The 20,869-nt window shown below is 45.4% G+C and overlaps 1 protein-coding gene across 2 annotated transcripts; it reads left to right on the plus strand.

Moving 5' to 3' along the window:
- Positions 1–1,224: 1,224 nt before the first annotated feature.
- LOC118079567 (E3 ubiquitin/ISG15 ligase TRIM25-like) lies at positions 1,225–20,394 on the plus strand. Of its 2 annotated transcripts, XM_060272001.1 has the most exons (9): positions 1,228–2,008; positions 3,953–4,048; positions 6,222–6,455; positions 6,719–6,875; positions 7,759–7,818; positions 8,063–8,143; positions 12,752–12,778; positions 14,863–14,970; positions 16,181–20,394. In XM_060272001.1, exons 1-9 carry the CDS (start codon positions 1,376–1,378, stop codon positions 16,708–16,710), a joined length of 1,926 nt encoding a protein of 641 aa, XP_060127984.1. In that variant the 5' UTR covers positions 1,228–1,375; the 3' UTR covers positions 16,711–20,394. The 2 variants fall into 2 exon arrangements, with proteins under 2 accessions (XP_060127985.1, XP_060127984.1); XM_060272002.1 differs by lacking the exon at positions 7,759–7,818 and having other exon boundaries at positions 1,225–2,008.
- The last annotated feature ends 475 nt before the right edge of the window (positions 20,395–20,869 follow it).

Genomic DNA, 20,869 nt, shown 5'->3' on the forward strand with positions numbered 1-20,869 from the left:
GCCTGTCCCCATGGCATTCTCTTGTGCTCCCGTCTTGGTTCCCATCCTGCCAACACTCCGTCACCAGCATGATACATGATGTGAGCAAATCGAACAGTGATGTGCACCTTTATACAAACACACACATTCCTCCTGTGCCAAGAACTGGTTCATGTCTACCACGTGATTTTCCTTAGTTGACCACTTGGCATTGATGGATGGCGGAGTAATGCATATAAACTCTATCCAATGGTCGGCCCCGTTCACACATGCGTGTCATCCCGTTAGGACAGCAACCAAGCAACAAGAAATGCATACACACCTTCAGCAACCTCCATTTGTCCAGCATGGACGTTTTGGGGACACGAGGCACTCGATCGCCATCCTGGTGGACCCTTCCCTGGGAATAAAGGCTCGTTTATAGGAGCCATCTCCTAAGGGGCTGAAGTCCGTGGCACCCAAAGTTAATTGGCATTGCCAGTCAAATGGTGTGGGCGTGGATGTGTGCACCGTGTCATGTGATCGATTGTGCGGCGGGGTTTACTTTGCCCACCCTACAATATTTTATTCAAGTTGGCAACCCCCGTGGCCCCATTACATTCTGTGCGTGCACTGCAGTTCACTCCTAAAGCAAGCATGCAAACATGGGCATAGCCAAGGGGGCGTGGCAGAGAGGGGCAGCTGCCCACCAATCAATAAAAATCCTTAACTGCATGGACATAACCAGGATTTTTTTTGGGGGGGGGAGAGAACCCCAGGGAGCTGTTTATTTTTATTGATGGGAGGTCAGCTGCCCCTCCCTGGCCACGCCCACGACTAGCTGAGGTTCTGCCCCCTCTAACGTAAGGCCTGCCCCCCACAGGATTTTTCTTAGGGGGCAGGCCTTTGGGGGGGGGAGAACCTCAAGGAGCTATGTATTTTTATTGATTCTGGGGAGGCAGCAGCGCCTCCCTGGCGACGCCCATGACCAGCTGAGGTTCTGCCCCCTCTAATATAAAGCCTAGCAAAAATCCTGCATGCAAAAGAGCTCCCTTTTGGCTGAGATCGGCTGGGCTTACTCGCGAACAAGCGGTGACACCTGACCTCCGCCGCCGCCCAGGAATTGCCCGGGGACGAGCATTGGGCGAAATGCAAAGAGGTCTCCCGTGCTTTTCCTTAAGCGGCGAAGGGAAGAAGAGCGAGACGCGCGTACACGCCGCAGCCGCTCCGGACTAGGCGCGCCCCCAACCTGCGGCTCTCCGGGGGGGGGGGCACGTGATTTCCTGGAAGAGGGCAAGGCGTTAGCTAGGTCGCTTTAAGTTTCGCTTTCCACTTTGCAAACGCTACCAGTTGCTGCGACGGGCGGGTCGGACGGCAGGGCTCGGTTTTGTCTCTGCTCGTCGCGCGCGCCCCAGCCATGGCTCAGCTGCTGCGGGCGCCTTCGGCCCCTTCCCTGGTGGGCTTGGAAGAGGAGCTGACGTGCTCCATCTGCCTGTGCGTCTTCGAGAGCCCCGTGACGACCCCGTGCGGCCACAACTTCTGCCTGCCATGCCTGGAGATGACGTGGTCGGGCTTGCTGAGGAACTTCTGCTGCCCGCAGTGCAGGAGCTCCTTCGACAGTCGCCCCGAGCTGAAGAAAAACACGGTCCTGTGCAGGGTGGTGGAGCAGTTCCAGAGCACCCAAGGAGAGCCAGCCGGGAAGAAGAAGGGCCTTGGAGATGCCACCACCACTACCACCAGCAGCAGCAGCAGCAGCCGCCCTTCCGTGGCCTGTGACAGTTGCCTGGAAAAGGTGGCCGACAAGACCTGCCTCACCTGCATGGCCTCCTTCTGCCCGGAGCACCTGCGGCCACACCAGGAGAGCCCTGCCTTCAAGGGCCACCAGCTGGTCCCACCAGTGAAGGACCTCCAGAGCCGGAAGTGCCAGACCCACCAGAAGCTACTGGACTTCTACTGCAAGGAGCACAACAGCTGCATCTGCTGCTTCTGCTTGGTCACGCACAAGGCGTGCGCCACCGTCCCCTTGCAAGAGGCCAAGGAGGAGAAGGAGGTGAGACGGTCACGGGGCCTTGTGGATAGGTGTCTGCTGGGCTTCCGGTGCCGTCCAGGCGTACAGTCGTACCTTGATAGTCAAATGGAATCCGTTCCAGAAGTCCGTTCGCCCCACCCCCCGAAACATTCGGAAACCAAAGCACAGCTTCCGATTGGCTGCAGGAAGCTCTTGCAGCCAAATCGGAAGCCCCGTCCGATGTTCGGCTTCCAAAAGAATGTTTTCAAACTGGAAAACTCACTTCCGCGCTTTGATCGCTCGGGAGCCAAGGCGTTCGAGATCCAAGGTACGACTGTATTGGATTCCCAAATCCCGTCAGCCCCGGCCAGCACAGCGAATGGTCAGAGGGGCGACACGGGGATTGTCATCTAAATTTGGAAGGTGTGCAGCCAGGGAAAGGCTGGTCCGTATCGCAAATGTTGCTCGTGCAACCTTGCAGTTAGGCACTCGCCTGGTAGGCACGGAGGCAAGTGAGCAGGCTGGTTGAGGAGGGGCAGAGCACTATGGTCCGGCAGCAGAGCATGTATTCATGGCGTCCGGGGAGGGGGCATAGTGGGCGAACAGAGACCACCACATGCCAACCCAGCTCTCAGCCAAACCAGAACAACAACAGCCCTGAGCTGCTTTGCGAGGCCTTGCAAAGCGGCTCAAGGAGGACTGTGAGAGAAGCAAACTGTGTACCCTTTGATCCAAGGACATAGCCAGGATTTATGTTGGAGGGCAGGACACCTGTTGGTCATCATCCTCTGTCCGGCTCTGTCCAGCAGATTCAGAATGAACTGTCTCAGCAACATTTGTTTTAAATTCCTTTCTTTCGACCCCAAGTGCTCAACATCTTCCTACAATTTCTTCTTTTAGTTAAGTATTTCTATTTATTTGCTTGATTTGGGGGGGTGGTGCAGCTGCCCCTCCTGCCCCCTGGCTATGCCTAGGCAAGCTAGCCTTGCCTTCCAGGGACTGAGATCAAAGGGCACATGGCTGTTGCATATTTATGGATCCTAGCCTCACGAAGCTGTTGAAAAGGGAGTTGAAAAGCTCCCTCCCCCTCTCCTGCTATGGTTTCTATGCTGGGTGAAGAGAAGAGACAACTGGGCTGCTGGAGGAGGGAGGCATGTGCCTGCTATTCAAAAATCACAATGTGGGGGAAACTGTGAAGCCAGCCAATGCCTCTACATAGCTTCCCCCCTGTTATTTCAGACATTGCAATATACCAGGGGTGGCCAACTCCAGAGACACTGTGATCTACTTTCAAATTTAAAAATCTGGTGGAGATCTACCCCCGTTTTTTGGGGGGGTTCAGCTCAAAGTTGTTGAGACAGCCAATCTTCCGATTGCTAGCAGTAGAAAAGCCTCCCTTGCAAAACTCTGGCTTCCCCACAAACTTCCCTTCTGCAACAATAGAGGCCAGCGCAGGGAGAGGGGGTGGGGCCAGAAGGGGACCGGCGATCGAGCTCACAGGGATCTACTACGTGTTGGACATCCCTGCAATGTACAGTTGTACCTTGGTTGTCGGAACGCCTTGGCATTCGGACGTTTGGGCTTCTGAACACTGCAAACCCGGAAGTGAGTGTTCCAGTTTGCAAGCGTTCTTTGGAACCCACATCTGACGGGGCTTCTGATTGGTTGCAGGAGCTTCCTGCAGCCAATCAGAAGCCACACTTTAGTTTCCAAACGTTTTGGAAGCCGAGCGGACTTCCGGAACAGATTCCATTCGACTTCCAAGGTACCACTGTACCAGTATATTGCAACATTTAGCTGGTGATATATCACAAAGTTAAAAACCAGATATCACCCAGCCTTGGTCAGGAATTAATGAAGTTGCAGTGTGTTAATATCTGGAGGGAAGCGGGTTCCCCTTTCCTGCTCAAGAGCAGGAATGATGTCTCTGGATGTCAATAGCTGATCTGTTCTCTTAAAGCAGATCCTCTTTTTATTCTCTTGCAGTCCCAACTGAAGCAGAGACTAACGGAACTCTATGCTCTGAGCGAGAAGGCTTTGCAGTCCTTGGACCAAGTGCGAGTGCAGCAGAAGCAAACCAGTGTAAGAAATGATTTGTGTTTTCACAGCTTGGTTTTGATGAGAGGGGCGGGAGATTTGTGCACCACAAGCACAAATGCCTTGAGTTGAAAAGGAAGACCAAGGTGGTGGATGTGAGCCTCAGTCAAGATAGCTGGTGACCAGCTGGTTAACATCAGCCTTACACTGCTGGTGGCAATCTATTATCCCTGGAAACGGCTCACAAACATGATGAAACAGACTCATTTTCCTACTCATATTGAAATACTGCCCCTCAGTGATCTGAAACTTAGATTCACAAAATGTTTAGGGGTATGTGTATCCCTGCACACACACCCAGAAAAAAAATCACTCTCTCTCTCTCTCTGTGTGTGTGTGTTATAATTTTTATTAAATTTTCTAAATTGCATTTCAGAATATTCATTTAAACAACCTTAAATCAATGACTTCCCTTCTTTTTCTGTGGTTCAATTTGCATACCACACATCCCTGCATATTTTACATGAACTAAACCATTCAGCAATCCAGTGTTGCACCCATCAAATCTTATTTACAGAGTTATTTCTTTTTAAGGCACAACATGCAACAAAAGGTTGTTGTGTCTTCCTATAGGGCTCAGGTTTGGGAGCTGCCTTTTGGTATTTAAAACGTGGCCATTTTATTATACCTGTAGAGCAGGTTGTATGCTACTTCTGGAGAGTAGCAAAGGGATCCCTCTTTCATTTCCTCCTGAAACATCCCTATGTAGTGCAGCAAGGGGCAGTCTTATAACCTTGTGGCAATACATCTCCGCTCATCCCTTAGTACAGTACAGGCATAGGCAAACTCAGCCCTCCAGAGGCTTTGGGACTACAACTCCCATGATCCCTAGCTAACAGGACCAGTGGTCAGGGATGATGGGAGTTGTAGTTCCAAAACATCTGGAGGGCCGAGTGTGGGGATGCCTGCCTTAGTACTTCCTGTAACTCTGCTGGCGATTTGAGGAGACCCATTCTTTCTCTCCGCTCCCCACAACCCCACCCTCCACCTCTGATTTCATTTACCATTTCCCTTCTTAACTTACACCCCAACATTTCGTACATCCTGGAAGCTCACGGTTTCTTGTCAATCCCTTTTGGGTTTTTTTTTAAATAAGTTTTCTTTCTCATTTCCAAAATTTCTCTCTACCTCAGAAGTCTCTCCCTTTTTGTAAGCCTTCCAAGCCAATAGGTACATGTCCTCTTGAGTGGAATGTAGAAAGAGAATATGCAGTTTATTAAATCTATTTTTTTAAAAAAGTGCCTATTTTAAAATGCATGCTAAGGTCTTAGTGAATAAAACATTTCATTTTTAAATAGTTTTTATTAATTTTCAATTTCAATCCAATAATAGCCTCATTATAACAAGACCAAATTATAACACAGTTACTAATACCAATTGTTCAGATACCAAATTATATAATTTACGTGGCCTCCCGCATGCTAGAATTGATGGTTTATTTTCTTTTATTTCTGCGTTCCAAAATCTTATTAATTTCAATTCCATTCCGGTCAAAATAATCCCTTATACAACAGCTGCAATATTAATAACTTCTATTTGTGTTGACACATTAAATGATTTATAGAACTAAAACATTTCAGAAAGCTGTGTTCAACATTCGCTTGAGGTTCCAGCTTCCTTCTTCGTGATCCCTCACCTTTTTGTTATATGAAAATCTGACAGCGTTAAGCTTATTCAGTACTCGAAACAAAATGAAAAAAATCCTTCCAGCAGCACCTTGAAGACCAACTAAGTTTTTTACTTTGGTATGAGCTTTCATGTGCATGCACACTTCTTCGGATACACTGAAATAGGAGTCCCCAGACGCTTATATGTAGAGAAAAGGTGGGGAGGGGTATCACTCAGAAGGGTGGTGGAAATGGGTGGTTGACTGACTGATAGCTGTTGACGACTGTAAACGACTTATTCAGTACTAGTTACAGGTAGGTAGCCGTGTTGGTCTGAGTCGAAGCAAAATAATAATAATAATAATAAAATGTATCTGAAGAAGTGTGCATGCACACGAAAGCTCATACCAAAATATAAACTTAGTTGGTCTTTAAGGTGCTACTGAAGGAATTTTTTTTTATTTTTATTCAGTACTGATCATGTAGAGTTCTCATTTCACTTTCTGAACTCTTTCTTTCCAAATGCTTTTCTTCTTTTTGGGTCTCTTCAGGATACAGCTAATCGGAAGTTGGACTTGCTGAAGGCAGAATTCCTGGAAATTATTGCTTTAATTGAAGAGGAAGAAAAAGAAGCTGTGAAGACAGTCCTAGCGGAGGAGAAAAGAGTCCGTGATAAATACGAATATGTCTATAAAGTCTTGGGTAAGAAGAAAACGGAAATCCAGGGAGCGAGAGACCAGATTGAAGTGACCTTAACAGAGGATGACGACATTACATTCTTAAAGGTAAACCTCTGTTTCCCTGAACCAGCGTCGGATTTAGGTTGGATGCCGTTTACCTTACTGCCACAGCAGTACCTATTTATCTACTTGCACTGGCGTGCTTTCGAACTGCTTGGTTGGCGGGGATTCGAACCTCCGACCTTCTGATCAGCAAGCCCAAGAGGCTCGGTGGTTTAGACCACAGCACCACCCGCGTCCAGACAGGAAGGGGATGTGACAGTGTGCAAGAGCATAAATCCTCACAAGATCATCTGCTTTTATTTCAGAAGGCAGCAAAACTCCGGCAGTTACCCATCAAAGATGTCTTCATACCTAAACTAGAATTGGATCAAAACTTAATACACACCGTTTATCAAAAAGCCTTTGGCCTCAAAGAAAACGTGAAGCAGTTCTTGTCTCAACCCCAGGAGATGAAAAAAGAAGGTGTGTGGTCTGTTTCTTGTTCACTAGCATCTGTCTTTTGCTTATTGTATGCACACTGTATTAAAGTTTTAAAGTCTAAATGGTTTTGGTATAAATTATGGGAATCACAGGTCCAGGGTCTCTCGAACTACTGCTTATAACAACAGAAAACCATGTTTTTGTTGATTACCCATTACGTATTAATGTGAGTATGGGTGATGGTGGGAGCATGATTGATTTGTAAATTCTGTATAGTAACTGACTTGGAGTGAGGAGACCTAGGTTAGAAACACAGATATCTTTTGGGGACAGCCGTCTCAAAAGTCGTATTTTTCAATACAACTTTTTGTGGTTCCCGAAATTCATTCTGATTGCGCAGATAAAATGTAATGGACAGAATTCTACAGGATGTGTTGCTAGTGTTTGAAAACAGTCACGATCCAAGGAGCTCCAGGCCTGCACCTTCAGGTGGGGGAGCCATCAGACGCCATCCCGGCGCCTGGGCATCTTCCCTTGGTTACATGTGGCCGATAGCCAGGTGCAAAATGCGCCTGGTGAATTTCGAACACTATTTGAATCCCTTGGTCCAGTCTCTTGGCCTCACACCTCTCTGTCTGTAAAATGGGTTTATAAACATTGTCCCCCATTGCTGTGGCGATCTTGGGTAGCTTATTGTAACCAACTGAGCTATCTGCCCACCAGAAACAATTCTTTTCGGCGCATCGCCAAGGAGCAAATTTGGAACTGTTTGCCAAAGTAACTTTTGGTGACAGATCCAAACCATACCACCAGATGTGTGCACCTGTGGCGTTGTTCGCGGGGGGGGGGGGGGCGGGAACCAGGGCAAAGCACATCGTGAGAAGCTGTGCATGTCTGTACATGCTTGCGTATGCTTTACTTTCAGGAGCCGCACAATGGAAACCAAAGCCTTTTGTGCAGCCAGGGGCGAAAATTGCTGCAGCCAGTAAGTAAAAATGCACGTGACCCTCGCTGCTTTCTAAATTCTTTTTGCAGTAGCAAATATGCGTCTTAACTCCAGCCTTGGTTGCTAAGTGGGTGGAAGGTCCTACGACACACGCACCGCTTCCAGTCATGTGCATGCCCGTTCCTCCTTTTGCCTGGCTGTCTTTTAAGATATGCAGCAGGATTCTTACTTGCTGCAGAAGTCTAATATCACACCACCCTTCTAAATGTTTTCTTTTTTAAAGGAGCAGCAAAGAGAGACGAGCCCCCATCAGCATCTTCACAGGAGAAGAAGGCAGAAGAGGATGCAGCTGCTGCGGACACTAGTGAGTGTTGAGGACACAAATTATTATCGATAATTTCCAGAGTCTTCTCCCCCCCCCCATCTTCTTGTGTGAGCAAGCAGAGCTCTTGAGATAAGAGGTTAAAGAAAGCCAGGGGCTCCTCCCAAGCTTTCTTGGTGCTATATGGTGTTTACGCAGCCTAAGTTGCTAATCTTTGGGAAGGTGGGTATTTATTGCTTTGGGGCAGACAGTTGGCCTTCCCAAAGAGAGACACTGTGGCGTAGCAGTTAGAACATTGGACTAGAAGGAGCCAAATTCAAAGCCTCACTCTGCCATGAAGTTCATAGAATAACCTCGGGCAGGATAAAATGGGAGAGATTTGTGTATGCCACCTTGAGCTCCTTGGGGGAAAGGCAGAACAAAAAATACTCTGGAAATAATAATAATAATAATAATAATAATAATAATAATAATAATAATAATAATAATAATAATAAATAATACCCCACTCATCTGGCTGGGTTGCCCCAGCCACTCTGGGCGGCTTCCAACACATATAAAAATGCAGATTTAGGATTCTAAGATAACGGTGGCCTGCACACTTTAAAGCCTGTTTGTTGCAAGCCTAACTCTGGAAATGTCCCTAGATATGAATAGGCCATACCCTCCCTGTCCAAGCAATAGTGCTTGAGACCCTCCATGTTATTTCTAAAAAAAATCTTACTGATTTTTCACAAAAAAAAACTTTACAAATTTTAACATAAACCACATGCTTCTTTGCCCATTGATTTCCCATCTTCCCTTTCTACAATTTTTATATTATTTACCCTTAAATGCTGTGCATTTCATCTATAGAATTCAAGACATCCATTTTAACCTACTTACCTTAATAATTCATACAGTCATACCTTGGAAGCCGAACGCCTTGGCTCCCTATCAGATCGGCTCCCGAACGATCGAAACCTGGAAGTGAGCATTCTGGTTTTCAAACAATTTTTGGAAGCCGAGTGTCTGAGTGCGGCTTCTGTGGCTTCCGATTGGCTGGAGGACGCTCCTGCAGCCAATCGGAAGCCGCGCTTTGGTTTTCAAACTGCTCCGGAACGCATTCTGTTCGAAAACCAAGGTACCACTGTATTTCAAACCCTAGTCGCGTCTTTTTTTCTCACTGTAGGGAAGTCTCTAAATACATCTCAAGTCCTCGATGAATTTTTCGTCAAGAGACCCTCTTATGCAGGCATCCCCAAACTTTGGCCCTCCAGATGTTTTGGACTACAATTCCCATCATCCCTGACCACTGGTCCTGTTAGCTAGGGATCATGGGAGTTGTAGGCCAAAACATGTGGAGGGCCGCAGTTTGGGGATGCCTGCTCTTATGTTACAGCTTCCTCTCTTCTCCGTAGTTTCCTCTAGGCGGCGCTGTTATAAATATAAGCTCCTTGGCACCGGCAGTGTCTCTTGTGCTGTTCTGCATACCTGATGGCACTATGGAAACTGTAAACAGGCGTTTGGGCTGCCAAAGTCCAAAGGTGATTGTGGCTCCGTTGTTTCCTTGTGTGCAGCAGGCCTTGTTTGCCAGGTGATGACCTGGGCTGTGCCCTTTGTTTGACATTCGCTGCCTCCACCCATTATGTTTGTTCAGGAAGAAAGCGTAATAGGAAATTCCTATTGCAAATTCATACCTGGTTACTGCAGTAAATAAGGCGTAATGTTTCTGGAGATTGATTTCCCCGCCCATTTTTCCACGATGATACTGTTGAATTGCATGCAATCACTTCCCCAATTCTGCTTGCTTTTAAGAAGGGAGATTCTTCCCAAAATGAGGTGCGTGCCTGCTGTGTAGCTCTGCCACTTCTTTTCTGATTAAAAACAAGGCTGTAATAACAATAATTTATAAGTTATTACTTATACCCCGCCCATCTGGCTGGGTTTCCCCAGCTACTCTGGGCGGCTTCCAACAGGAGATTAAAAATACATTAAAACATCAGTCATTTTAAAACTTGGCTGCCTTCAGGTGTCTAATAGTAATAATAATAATAATAATAATAATAATAATAATAATAATAATTTATTACTATATATAATATTTATTTATTTATTTATATGCCACCATCTGACTGGGTTGTCCCAGCCACTCTGGGTGGCTCCCAACAGAATGTTAAAACACAATACAGTGGTACCTCGGGTTACAGACACTTCAGGTTACAGATGCTTCAGCTTACAGACTCGGATAACCCAGAAATAGTACCTCAGGTTAAGAACTTCGCTTCAGGATGGGAACAGAAATCGCGTGGCAGAGGCAGCTAAGGTGGTACCTCAGGTTAAGAACAGTTTAAGGTTAAGAACGGACCTCTGGAAAGAATTAAGTTCTTAACCCGAGGTACCACTGTGTCACGGTCCTGCCTGGACCTGTACAGCACCACTGGATGTTTTACGATCAGGGTGGATTTGATTTAAATCAAACTGATTTAAATCACGATTTAAATCACTAGTCAGTAAGGCTTGATTTAAATCATAGTTTTCTACATAAAGACTAATTCTTGCTGGTATAACTTTAATATGCTGGTAGATGAAGATTTTTAGAATAACAACTTTTCATATTAGTTTTTTTATCCCCAGTTTAATAGGTTAATCATTCATACTGTATTTGGACAACTTTTCTGTTGTACTTAGGAGGGAGAAAAATAATCATTACCTTAATAATAACAATTTAAATAGATTTATTCAACTGAAACAATAACATTACAGCATATGTTATTTGCTTAAACAAACATCCATGTTTGTTAACTAATTTGGCTAAACAAAAACAATATATATATATTTTAAGAAACTTAGACTGTCAGCCCAGCCTACACATGAAAAACTTAAATACTGTCCACTCCAAACAATCAGAAAAATATTGTTTCTATTCTATTCACTGAACTTCTTGAAACTTAGCACTGAAGGGGTTGATTCTGTATTCATAGGTTTATAGAACAATAGGATTAAGGTCTTTTTCTCAACTCTGTTCATGTTATAACATTTTTGCTGTGAAGAAGAGGCATGTGATCTCTGTTGAGTCAAATTCAGTTTTGAGAACTGCAAAAGTACACCAAGCATCTGTGATAATATCTTGCAGGCAGAGAAACTGCCCAATAATCTTACAAAAACCTCTGGAAGAGCATGACATTGTGAATGGATTAATGGAATTTATTTACCCCAAAAATTAAACATATACAACCTTATTCTACATAATTAAAAATCTAATCTTTATTTCATGATGGAATAACCTTTGTATGGTAATATATTTTCCTCAAAAAGCATTTTATTTTAAAAAATCCGATTTAAATTTTTTAAAAATCCGATTTTTAATTTTTTTAAAAAAAATCATTGATATTTATCCACCCTGTTTACGATTGATTGATACTGCACCAATGACCCTTTGTATCCGCGGCTGCAGTTTCCCTCAGGCTGCCAGCTGGATACTTGCTACTATCTTTAGATAACACAGACCAGGATGTTCTTTAAGAAACAAGTTTGGTTTATTTGTTTGTACAGAAGCGTGCGGTTACTGAATGAATAATATCGTAAATAAACTTATAACTGTTAGCCTATACCGGCCTATATCCGCTAAATTATTTACCGGCCTGTACCACTAAAACCTCTAATTAAACAACGCAACAAGTTTCACATTGATCTGCTATCCTGTCTGTTCCTTCCCACCAATAATCCACCTAACTATCTGACTAATCTTCCACAGCGCTCTCTCTCTAACCAACACCTCCACCTTCCCTTCCACAATTCTCCGACTCCAACAGCCCTAACTGCCACTAGGGAGGGTTTTTTATACCATGACGGAACCTGCCCCTGAGGGTTCTAAGGTTCCAAAACCTAACCCCTTACTTGCTCAACCTTCTTCCTAAATAGGCTCGCCACACACTGTAAAACATCAGACGTTAAAAACCTCTCTGTGCACGAGTCCTTTGCGAGCATCAGCAATGGGTGTCATGTTGCATCACCCCCTTTTCCTTTCTGTTGTGCTTGTCTTTGTTCTTGGCTTCCTGTGTTGTTGGCGGGACACCTGCCCAGTTGTCGTCCCCCAACCTGTTATTAGCCAAACCACCAGAATCAAGTCACAAGTTCACTGGTATTTCTTTTGAAGAATACCACCCACAAGATGGTAGCTTATAACAAGTGCGAAGTTTGAAGAGGTTTTTCTTTTTTAAAAAAATGTATAAAAATGGATGATCAAAGGCAGATAAACTTAGATAACCAGGAGAGACTGAAGAAGATGGCAGAATGGAACATGGGTCAATAAAAACATGGAGAGTGCAGCTAAAAGAACAAGGAGGAAGTTTGCATTTTAGAGTTTAAAAGAAAACGATTTGAATTGTTTGGGGCCTGCCTTACATCTGCTGCAGAATGAGATGTCAGAGGTAGACTAGACTTTGCAGCTAGATAAATTCAACTCTTGAATGAAAATAAGTTTCAGTGAATCCTCCAGATGGCAAACCTCTAGTTGCTAGGCACAGGTGCTCCATTCTTAGCATACGCTGAAGTTGCTTGTTTAAAAAATATATTGTTTAAAAAATATATTGTTTAAAAAATATATGTGGTTACATTCCCTAGTAACCACAACCAGTAATATACTGTTTCATTTCTCTTTTCTTTCAGAGCAGAGAAGGCGACCTGCTAAACGCTGTAAGTTCACTCTTGCAAAAATTGCATTGCTTAACATTTGAGGAATAACCGACCTCTTTTGAGCCTGGTGTCATAAGAGTGCTCTGCATGCACCTACCCAGACGTGTGGGGCAGCTTGGCTCGTGGCCCTATCCATAAAGTATCCCTGCCACCATCCTGTTGAGAGCCAGTGTGGTGTAGTGGTTAAGAGCGGTAGACTCGTAATCTGGGGAACCGGGTTTGCGTCCCCGCTCCTCCACATGCAGCTGCTGGGTGACCTTGGGCTAGTCACACTTCTTTGAAGTCTCTCAGCCCCACTCACCTCACAGAGTGTTTGTTGTGGGGGAGGAAGGGAAAGGAGAATGTTAGCTGCTTTGAGACTCCTTAGGTAGTGATAAAGCGGGATATCAAATCCAAACTCTTCTTCTGTTTATGTGGTTCTAAGCCAGGCATCCCCAAACTTCGGCCCTCCAGATGTTTTGAACTACAATTCCCATAATCCCTGACCACTGGTCCTGTTAGCTAGGGATCATGGGAGTTGTAGGCCAAAACATCTGGAGGGCCGCAGTTTGGGGATGCCTGTTCTAAGCTAACAAGGTCCTAAACATATATCTCAGCTGGCAAAGAGGCACATTTTCAGCATATGACAAAAAGTTGTACAACGAGGACGGTTGCACTTCTGTGGGGAAGGAATTCCACAGTTTTGAGGGTTGTAATCTAATTCTATGTTCTAAACTCTGTACAGTCGTACCTTGGATCCCGAACGCCTTGGTACTAGAATGTTTTGGCTCCCAAATGCCACAAACCTGGAAGTGACTGTTCTGGTTTCTGAACATTCTTTTGGAACCTGAATGTCCGAGGGGGCTTCCGCGGCTTCTGATTGGCAGCTGGAACTTCCTGCGGCCAATCAGAAGAAGCTACGCTTTGGTTTCCAAACGTTTTGGAAGTCGAACGGACTTCCGGAACGGATTCCGTTCAGCTTCCAAGGTACGACTGTATTGGTTTTAAATTATATCATTGTTTTGCTGAAAGTTGTTATGGTGGGTTAGAAACCTTGCGAATGAATAAATGTTTCTCATGTTAACCCCTACTAAAGTTACTGTGAACCAAATCACATTTCAGATGCGATCACGCCACCAGAGGGAGTGTTAGAGGCACATAGCGGTCAGGTGAAGCAGACTTGAGAGTCTGCATGGATTGCTTGCTAGGAAAGCATCCTGGGTATGCTACCATGGGCATTGCCTTTCCAACCAAAAGCATTTTCAAAGGTGTCTCCTTTGTAAAACAGAATAAAGAGATGAAGACTCGGCTTTCTTCTTCTAAAAGTTATCTGTGTTGCCTTGCCTTGGACAAGAGGGTTCGGCCTGAGGAGGCCTGTCAGTGATGTTGAGCGTCTAGATTTTAGGAAACAGATCTACTGCAAAACTCAGGAGAGATCTTCCAGTAAATCCTGAACCTTCTTTCTGCCCACCCTTCTCCTAGAAGACTCGGAGGTATAGGGAGAATAAGGATGTTTTAAAATGCCTCTGATGCCTTGCTAGATCTCCAGTGGTCCCAGAGTGGGAGGGAAGGAGCTTTGAAGTGTTACTGAACACAAAGACCAGGGATGGAAGTTTTTTAAGTGATTGAAAAAGGACCTTGGGCTTTTCCTCACCTGGGTTAAATGGTATTCAGCAGCTCCTGGCTCTTGGGACAACAACAACAACAATTTATTATTTATACCCCCGCCCATTTGGATGGTTTCCCCAGCCATGCTAGGCGGCTCCCAACAGAATATTAATAATTTTTTTTAAAAGCAATAAAACATCAAATGTTTTTAAAACTTCTCTTAAATTACCAAAGTTTCTTGCTTTTCAGTTCAACAATCTTAAGACCAGATGTATGGCGAAAAGACCTTTCAGAATCGAGGAGACTTAACTTTTGAATGAATGTGGCTAGAATTTGGCTGCAAGCTCCTGTTTGTGCGACCTGTGTTGTCGAGTTGAATAAAACCTTGCAGGAATTAAGATGCCTTGTTTTGGTGACGGTTGTTTGGAATGTGTGTATTGTAAAATAAATAATAATAATCACATTACTCCATTTCCCTCCCTTCCCCCCCTCCCCAGCACAAAGTCCCAACCAGAGAGCACGAAGTTCTAGCAGGCCTCAAGCAGCGAATCCATCGATAACTCTGGAAAGCTTCTTATCTAAATCCCGAGAGGAGCTTTTGGAATGTAAGTCACCTGATTCCATGTACGCAAGTTCAGTTCCCAGAATTCCACCACGCTCTCAACATTCTGTCACATTGTGTTGGACAGGAAGGGTCCAATGTATTTTTTTTTTAAGTATACACTAGTGGCCAAAATTGTGGAAACCTTTTGGGGAAAGTGTCTTTCCGAGGTTTGATGGCTCACAACACATGATTGGCTCTCTAAACACTCATGCTCATTGGCTACATTCAAATGAAAGAAAGCTACTGCATATCACCCTAAGCAGTAGGTTCCTTTTTCTGGTTATTTGGCTATGACGTTATATAGAATACAGATAATTGAACAAACCTTGCTGCAGTACATTCTTCATAAAATTATCTTTCCATTGATATATAGTGGTACCTCGGGTTACGAACTTAATTTGTTCCAGAGGTCCGTTCTTAACCCAAAATCGCCGCCGGCGCACAATTTCCGTTCTCATCCTGGGGCAAAGTTCTCAACCCAAGATACTTCTTCCAGGTTAGCGGAGTTTGTGACCTGAAGTGTTTGTAACCTGAGATACCACTGTATAATTTTATGGTAAAGGTAAAGGGACCCCTGACCGTTAGGTCCAGTCGTGACTGTCTCTGGGGTTGCAGTGCTCATCTCGCTTTATTGGCCGAGGGAGCCGGCATACAGCTTCCGGGTCATGTGGCCAGCATGACAAAGCCGCTTCCGGCGAACCAGAGCAGCGCACGGAAACGCCATTTACCTTCCCCCCGGAGCAGTACCTATTTATCTACTTGCACTTTGACGTGCTTTCGAACTGCTAGTTTGGCAGGAGCAGGGACCGAGCAATGGGAGCTCACCCCGTCGCAGGGATTCGAACTGCCGACCTTTTGATCAGCAAGCCCTAGGCTCAGTGGTTTAACCCACAGCGCCACCTGCGTCCCAATTTTATGGTATTACTCCACAAAAAAGTGGTGTTACACACTTTTTCCAAAAGGTTTCCACAATTTTGGTCACTCGTGTTTTAATGTATGGCAATGTAACAGTATTACTCTCCCCCCCCCCCCCCGGCGTTCTCACACACTTTGTTCTTTCTTTTTTCCTCACTCTATCTTTCTATAAATGAAATTCTCTAAATAGCAAAGATTATCCTGCTCTTCTTCCCCGCCCTTTCCAACTTCCCCCTCTTGCTCTGTAAAACATCAAGTGGTTGTTCTTCTCACTTCTCCCCTGAACTTCTCCGCAGTTGCGACAAAATTCACTCTGGATTTCAACACCGCCCACAAAAAAGTGCTGCTCTCTGAGAGGAACACCAAGATATCCGTGTCGGAAACCCCCCAGAATTACGCCCAGCACCCTCAGCGCTTCACCTACTGCTCCCAGGTGGTGGCCTTCCAGTGTTTCAAGCGAGGCATCCATTACTGGGAAGTGGAGCTGGAGCACAACACTTTCTGCGGGGTCGGCGTCTGCTACGGGAGCATGGCAAGGCAGGGGGCGGAGAGCCGCCTGGGGCGTAACAGCAGCTCGTGGTGCATCGAGTGGTTCAACTCCAGGATCTCAGCCTGGCACAATGACGTCGAGAAGTGCCTGCCCAACACCAAGCTGAAGAAGATTGGCGTTTTGCTGAATTACGACGGTGGCTTCGTCATTTTCTTCGGCGTTTGCGAGAAACTCATCCTCCTCTACAAGTTCCGGGCACAGTTCACGGAAGCTCTCTATCCCGCGTTCTGGGTGTTCTCCAGCGGGGCCACTATCTCGCTCTGCCAGCTGAAGTGAAGAACGGAACTGCCACCATTTGCTTTGCTCGTATAGGGCCTGTCTGTATGTTAACTCCTCTCTCTCTCTCTCTCTCTCTCTCTCTCTTTCCTTTTCTCTCTCTCACAATCCTTGGCTTCAAAGCAAAAGTTCACCCTTTTGAAACTTGGACCTTGCTTTCTGGGAATCTGAGGGCTGCTAAATGAAAGCCACAGTCCACTAAGAACATTGTCTTGCAGAAGCCTCTCTGAGAGTGTCCTTAGGAAACTTTCAGAGGTGTTTTCCTGTTGAGCTTTCAATGGACTGTATTCGTCAGGCACACGGAACTCCTGGAACATGTTGTACAATGCAAGTCTGGGGCATGTCTGAGCAGATGCTGGCTTTGCTTCTGCCGCCATCCCTAACGCGCTGCCAGGAGTTCCGAGCAAAGGATATCTAAGGTGCCCGCTGTGTATCCTCACTGCTGTGTCCCGGAAGAATTCAGTTCTTGCCGTATGGGCACTGGCAACAGATCCCTGGAGGTGCACACTTGCGCATGCCCAATGGCGCTGTCTCAGGCAGATCAGGCTTCAAACAGATTTCTCTTTGAAATAGCCTGTGGTGATGCTTAGGCAGTAACTTGCATTGGGAGTCGCATTTTGATCAATGAGAACAGGGCAGGACTGTGGAGACGGTTGGGCATTCTTGTATCCCAGTGTTTTCCAACCTTGTGCCTCCAGATGTTTTTGGACTACAACTCCCATCATCCCTAGCTAGCAAGACCAGTGGTCAGGAATGATGGGAATTGTAGTCGGAAAACATCTGGAGGCACAAGGTTGGGAAACACTGTTGTATCCGATATTGCTCGTTTGTTATTCAAGAAGAGCAGGGCCAATAAGTTTGGTATTGCTGCATGGAGGAGGGACGCAAAACAGTCTCGGCAAACCTGTGATGTTACAAAAGGACCCCCCCTTTTTTTCAATTGCTTGGAGCATCCATGAAGATGCAGCTAAGCCCCTCTTAGCTCAATTCGTTTCTTTGCAGTCATGGGAACTTAAGGAGCAAGATGCTGTTGGAGGCTTTGAACCATATTCAGCATGCCAGGACAGGAAGGTTGGGCAGGAAGTGCTCGTGTTATGGTTGCACTTCCTGGTCAAAGACCCTTGCTGAAGGGGAATGGCTTCCTTTAGAACAAGCAGCAGTCCATGCTTAACACCCTCTATGACATTGACCGCCTGGAATAAAGCACTTCATTTCTCATCCTGGTCCTTGAAAATCTTAGCTGCGGCATTTTTTCCTGATTTTTGAGGCTGTGGGTGAAGTGTAAGATCTTTCAGGCTAGTCTGGTAGATGGAATCTTCTGCCCTTCACTGTTGGAGGAGATTTTGATCCCTCTGGTTGGACACATGCCGTTCTCCAGGGGCAGACTTTGATAGTGTTTTGACTTAAAAGATCACTAGTGTGAAGAACTAGCATGTCCTAACACAGGTCCCTGAGTGGTCCCTCCTAGTGGGCATTTCAGACTTAATGTGTGATGATCTGCCAGTCAGCAAACTAGGAAAGACCTGAGGAAGCTGGAAAGCTAAGATCAACATCCTTAGCATTCCTGTGCCTTAGGTTTTCTTCATTGATACCTGCTGCCGTGCCTTTGCAACAGTTACACGTCATAAGCAATTGAAGAGAACTTTGCGAACACACTTGATTAAAGAGGAACAAGCTGGAGGCACTGCTGAGGTCTTAAGAAAACGTGTGTTTTGTCCTGTGTGCTAGTAGGCAACACGTTTTGCCTTTCTAGGGCCAGAACACGCACACTTTGCACAGATGCTTTTGACCAAATCTCTTGCCTTGAAGCTCTCCAGTTTAGAAGCCTCACATGCCAGGGGTCTTCTGGCAGAGGTGAAATGAAAACTCGGAAGCTTCGATGCTTGGCATGAGTTGAGACCTCTGGAGACAGCCTGAGATAACAGCAAAGTGCTACAGCAAGTTGGCCCACATGTTTAAGAATCAAGCCATGGCTTTCTTCCCGTAGTCAAAGGATCGAGTGACAAGACACTGTTGGGAAAGAATCCCTTTCCAAATATTTCAAGGGATTCATCTTTGCATCCTTACTGCTAGCTGGGCTTTTGCACCAAACGACTCTTCTTCAGAATAGTGCAGGAATCGGGCACAAGTTGCTGAGACCTTCTGTGGAGCTTATGAAAATGTAGTAGATCGTTGGCCCTCTTCCAAAAAAACCCACGGAAGTTCAAGAAAGCCAGGAAAGAGGGATGAATGAGCTGAAAACAAAGTAGGGTGTGAGGCAGACATGGGGAACACACTGGCGTTAAGCTGTAGTGTGACTTTGAAACTAACTACAGAACAAACCGCTGTTGAGGGAATGTTGGTCCCTAAAAAACCACAGGGGTGGAAGAATTGCTGGAATAGAGATCTGATGATTCTTTTCCAGTCTAGCAAAACCTTGGTGTTCAGGAGCTCTGCGACCACATTTCCCCCTAATGACCCATGCATGTGTATTGTAGGATCTGAGGACATCATCTGCCTCCATAGAGAGAATTTTGGATGTATGTCCTTTTTCTCATAAGGCCTACTAGCTTTTTTTTTTTTTTGTAGAAGTGCCCTTGGGGACTACTTTCTCGAATGAGTTTTTACTTTAGGTATTCTTCCTAAAGAATGCTGACGGGTTCTTGACACACTTTTCCATGTGTTTAAAGAACCCACAAGATATAAGGCACAGTAGAACCAGTTCCCCTTATCCAAACTTTGTGTGATTTGGGATGTTTCCTACAGTGACTTGGTCAATGCCCAGCTGCCCTTCTGCTCTCATTACGATCTATCTTCCTTGACCTTTGCTGAAGTCTTCTGATTATAGTGCAATAGGTTTTGAGATGATGATCTTTGGGAATCTCGCTGCTTTTAGTCTTTTGCCTGGCACAAATATTGAGCATTGGCTAAAAGTTGATCACTATTTTTGATTGTTGAGATAAAAAATGAAAGGTAATCTGTTTCTTCTTAGGTTAAGGCTTGTTTCCTAGCCTGGAATACCATGGGGGTGTTATCTCATGGCAAGACAGGCAGTAGTATACTACTAATGGATCCAGTCAGGCCAAATGTAAACGTATTACGTCCTATTGGTTTTGAGTGGAAGGATGCCAAGCCTCATTTTTGCAACTCTGCCTTGATAATCAATGATACAATGTGATTTTCCGCTGTTGTTTTCCCAGTCCAGAGGAAACCCTTCACCGAAAAGCAATGTTTCCCTAGCAGTGTGGCTGTGTTTACATGGATACATGGTTGGCTCAATTATAATAATCTAGTATGTAAGCTACCATTTTCCACCCAGCTTTTCTGTGTAGTAAATGAAACAAAAGCTATCTTGTCTGCAACACTGCTGGGAAATAACTTCAGCGTGCTTGGAAGCTTGTATAGAAGCACAGAACATAAAAATCGAAAGTCTAGCTAATGTTTCTTCTAGTTCAGATTGCGAACCATGTCGGTCTGTGGGTTGTTTTTAAGAAGCAGAGGTTAAAAATAAGAGAGTGAATGTTTTTGGCATTCCCCTCTTTTTTTGCCACTGGGCTGCCTTGGTGATTGGCCTATTGCAATCTCAGGCAAGGCTATGTCAAATGTAATGTTGCAATGTATCCAAGGCTGCACAGCCATTGTCTTGCAGTGTGGCTTGATGTTTATTAAGCAAAAATTCAATAAAGTTTGATTTTATGATCATTACCGCGTAGTGATGACTGTTTAAAAAGAAAACCTGCTGCCTCTACTGGGGAATGAACATGGGGTTAACGTTACTCCTGAAAACTTAATTCACTCGTAAGGAATCTTAATTGAAAGCAGAGGGACCTTCGTCAAGCAAATGCCAGTGAAACTTGCATAGGATTGCAGCGTCCACCTAAACTGAACCAGGAAGTCTTTGGTCCAGATCTCACTAGGAGATGCACCTATCTCACTCATTGGGGGCATTCTCTGCACTTGTGTGCTTCTTCCTTTGGTGCATGAGCTTACCCTCGATGTTGACAGTGCTCTAGTTATCTCCCGCTGGACTACTGCAATGTGCTCTCCGTGGGGCTACCTTTGAAGGTGACCCGGAAATTACAACTAATCCAGGATGCGGCAGCTAGACCGGTGACTGGGAGCGGCCGCTGAGACCACATAACACCCGAAAGACCTACATTGGCTCCCAGTACGTTTCCGA

Source organism: Zootoca vivipara, chromosome 2 (genome assembly GCF_963506605.1).
Source record: "Zootoca vivipara chromosome 2, rZooViv1.1, whole genome shotgun sequence".
NCBI lineage: Eukaryota > Metazoa > Chordata > Lepidosauria > Squamata > Lacertidae > Zootoca > Zootoca vivipara.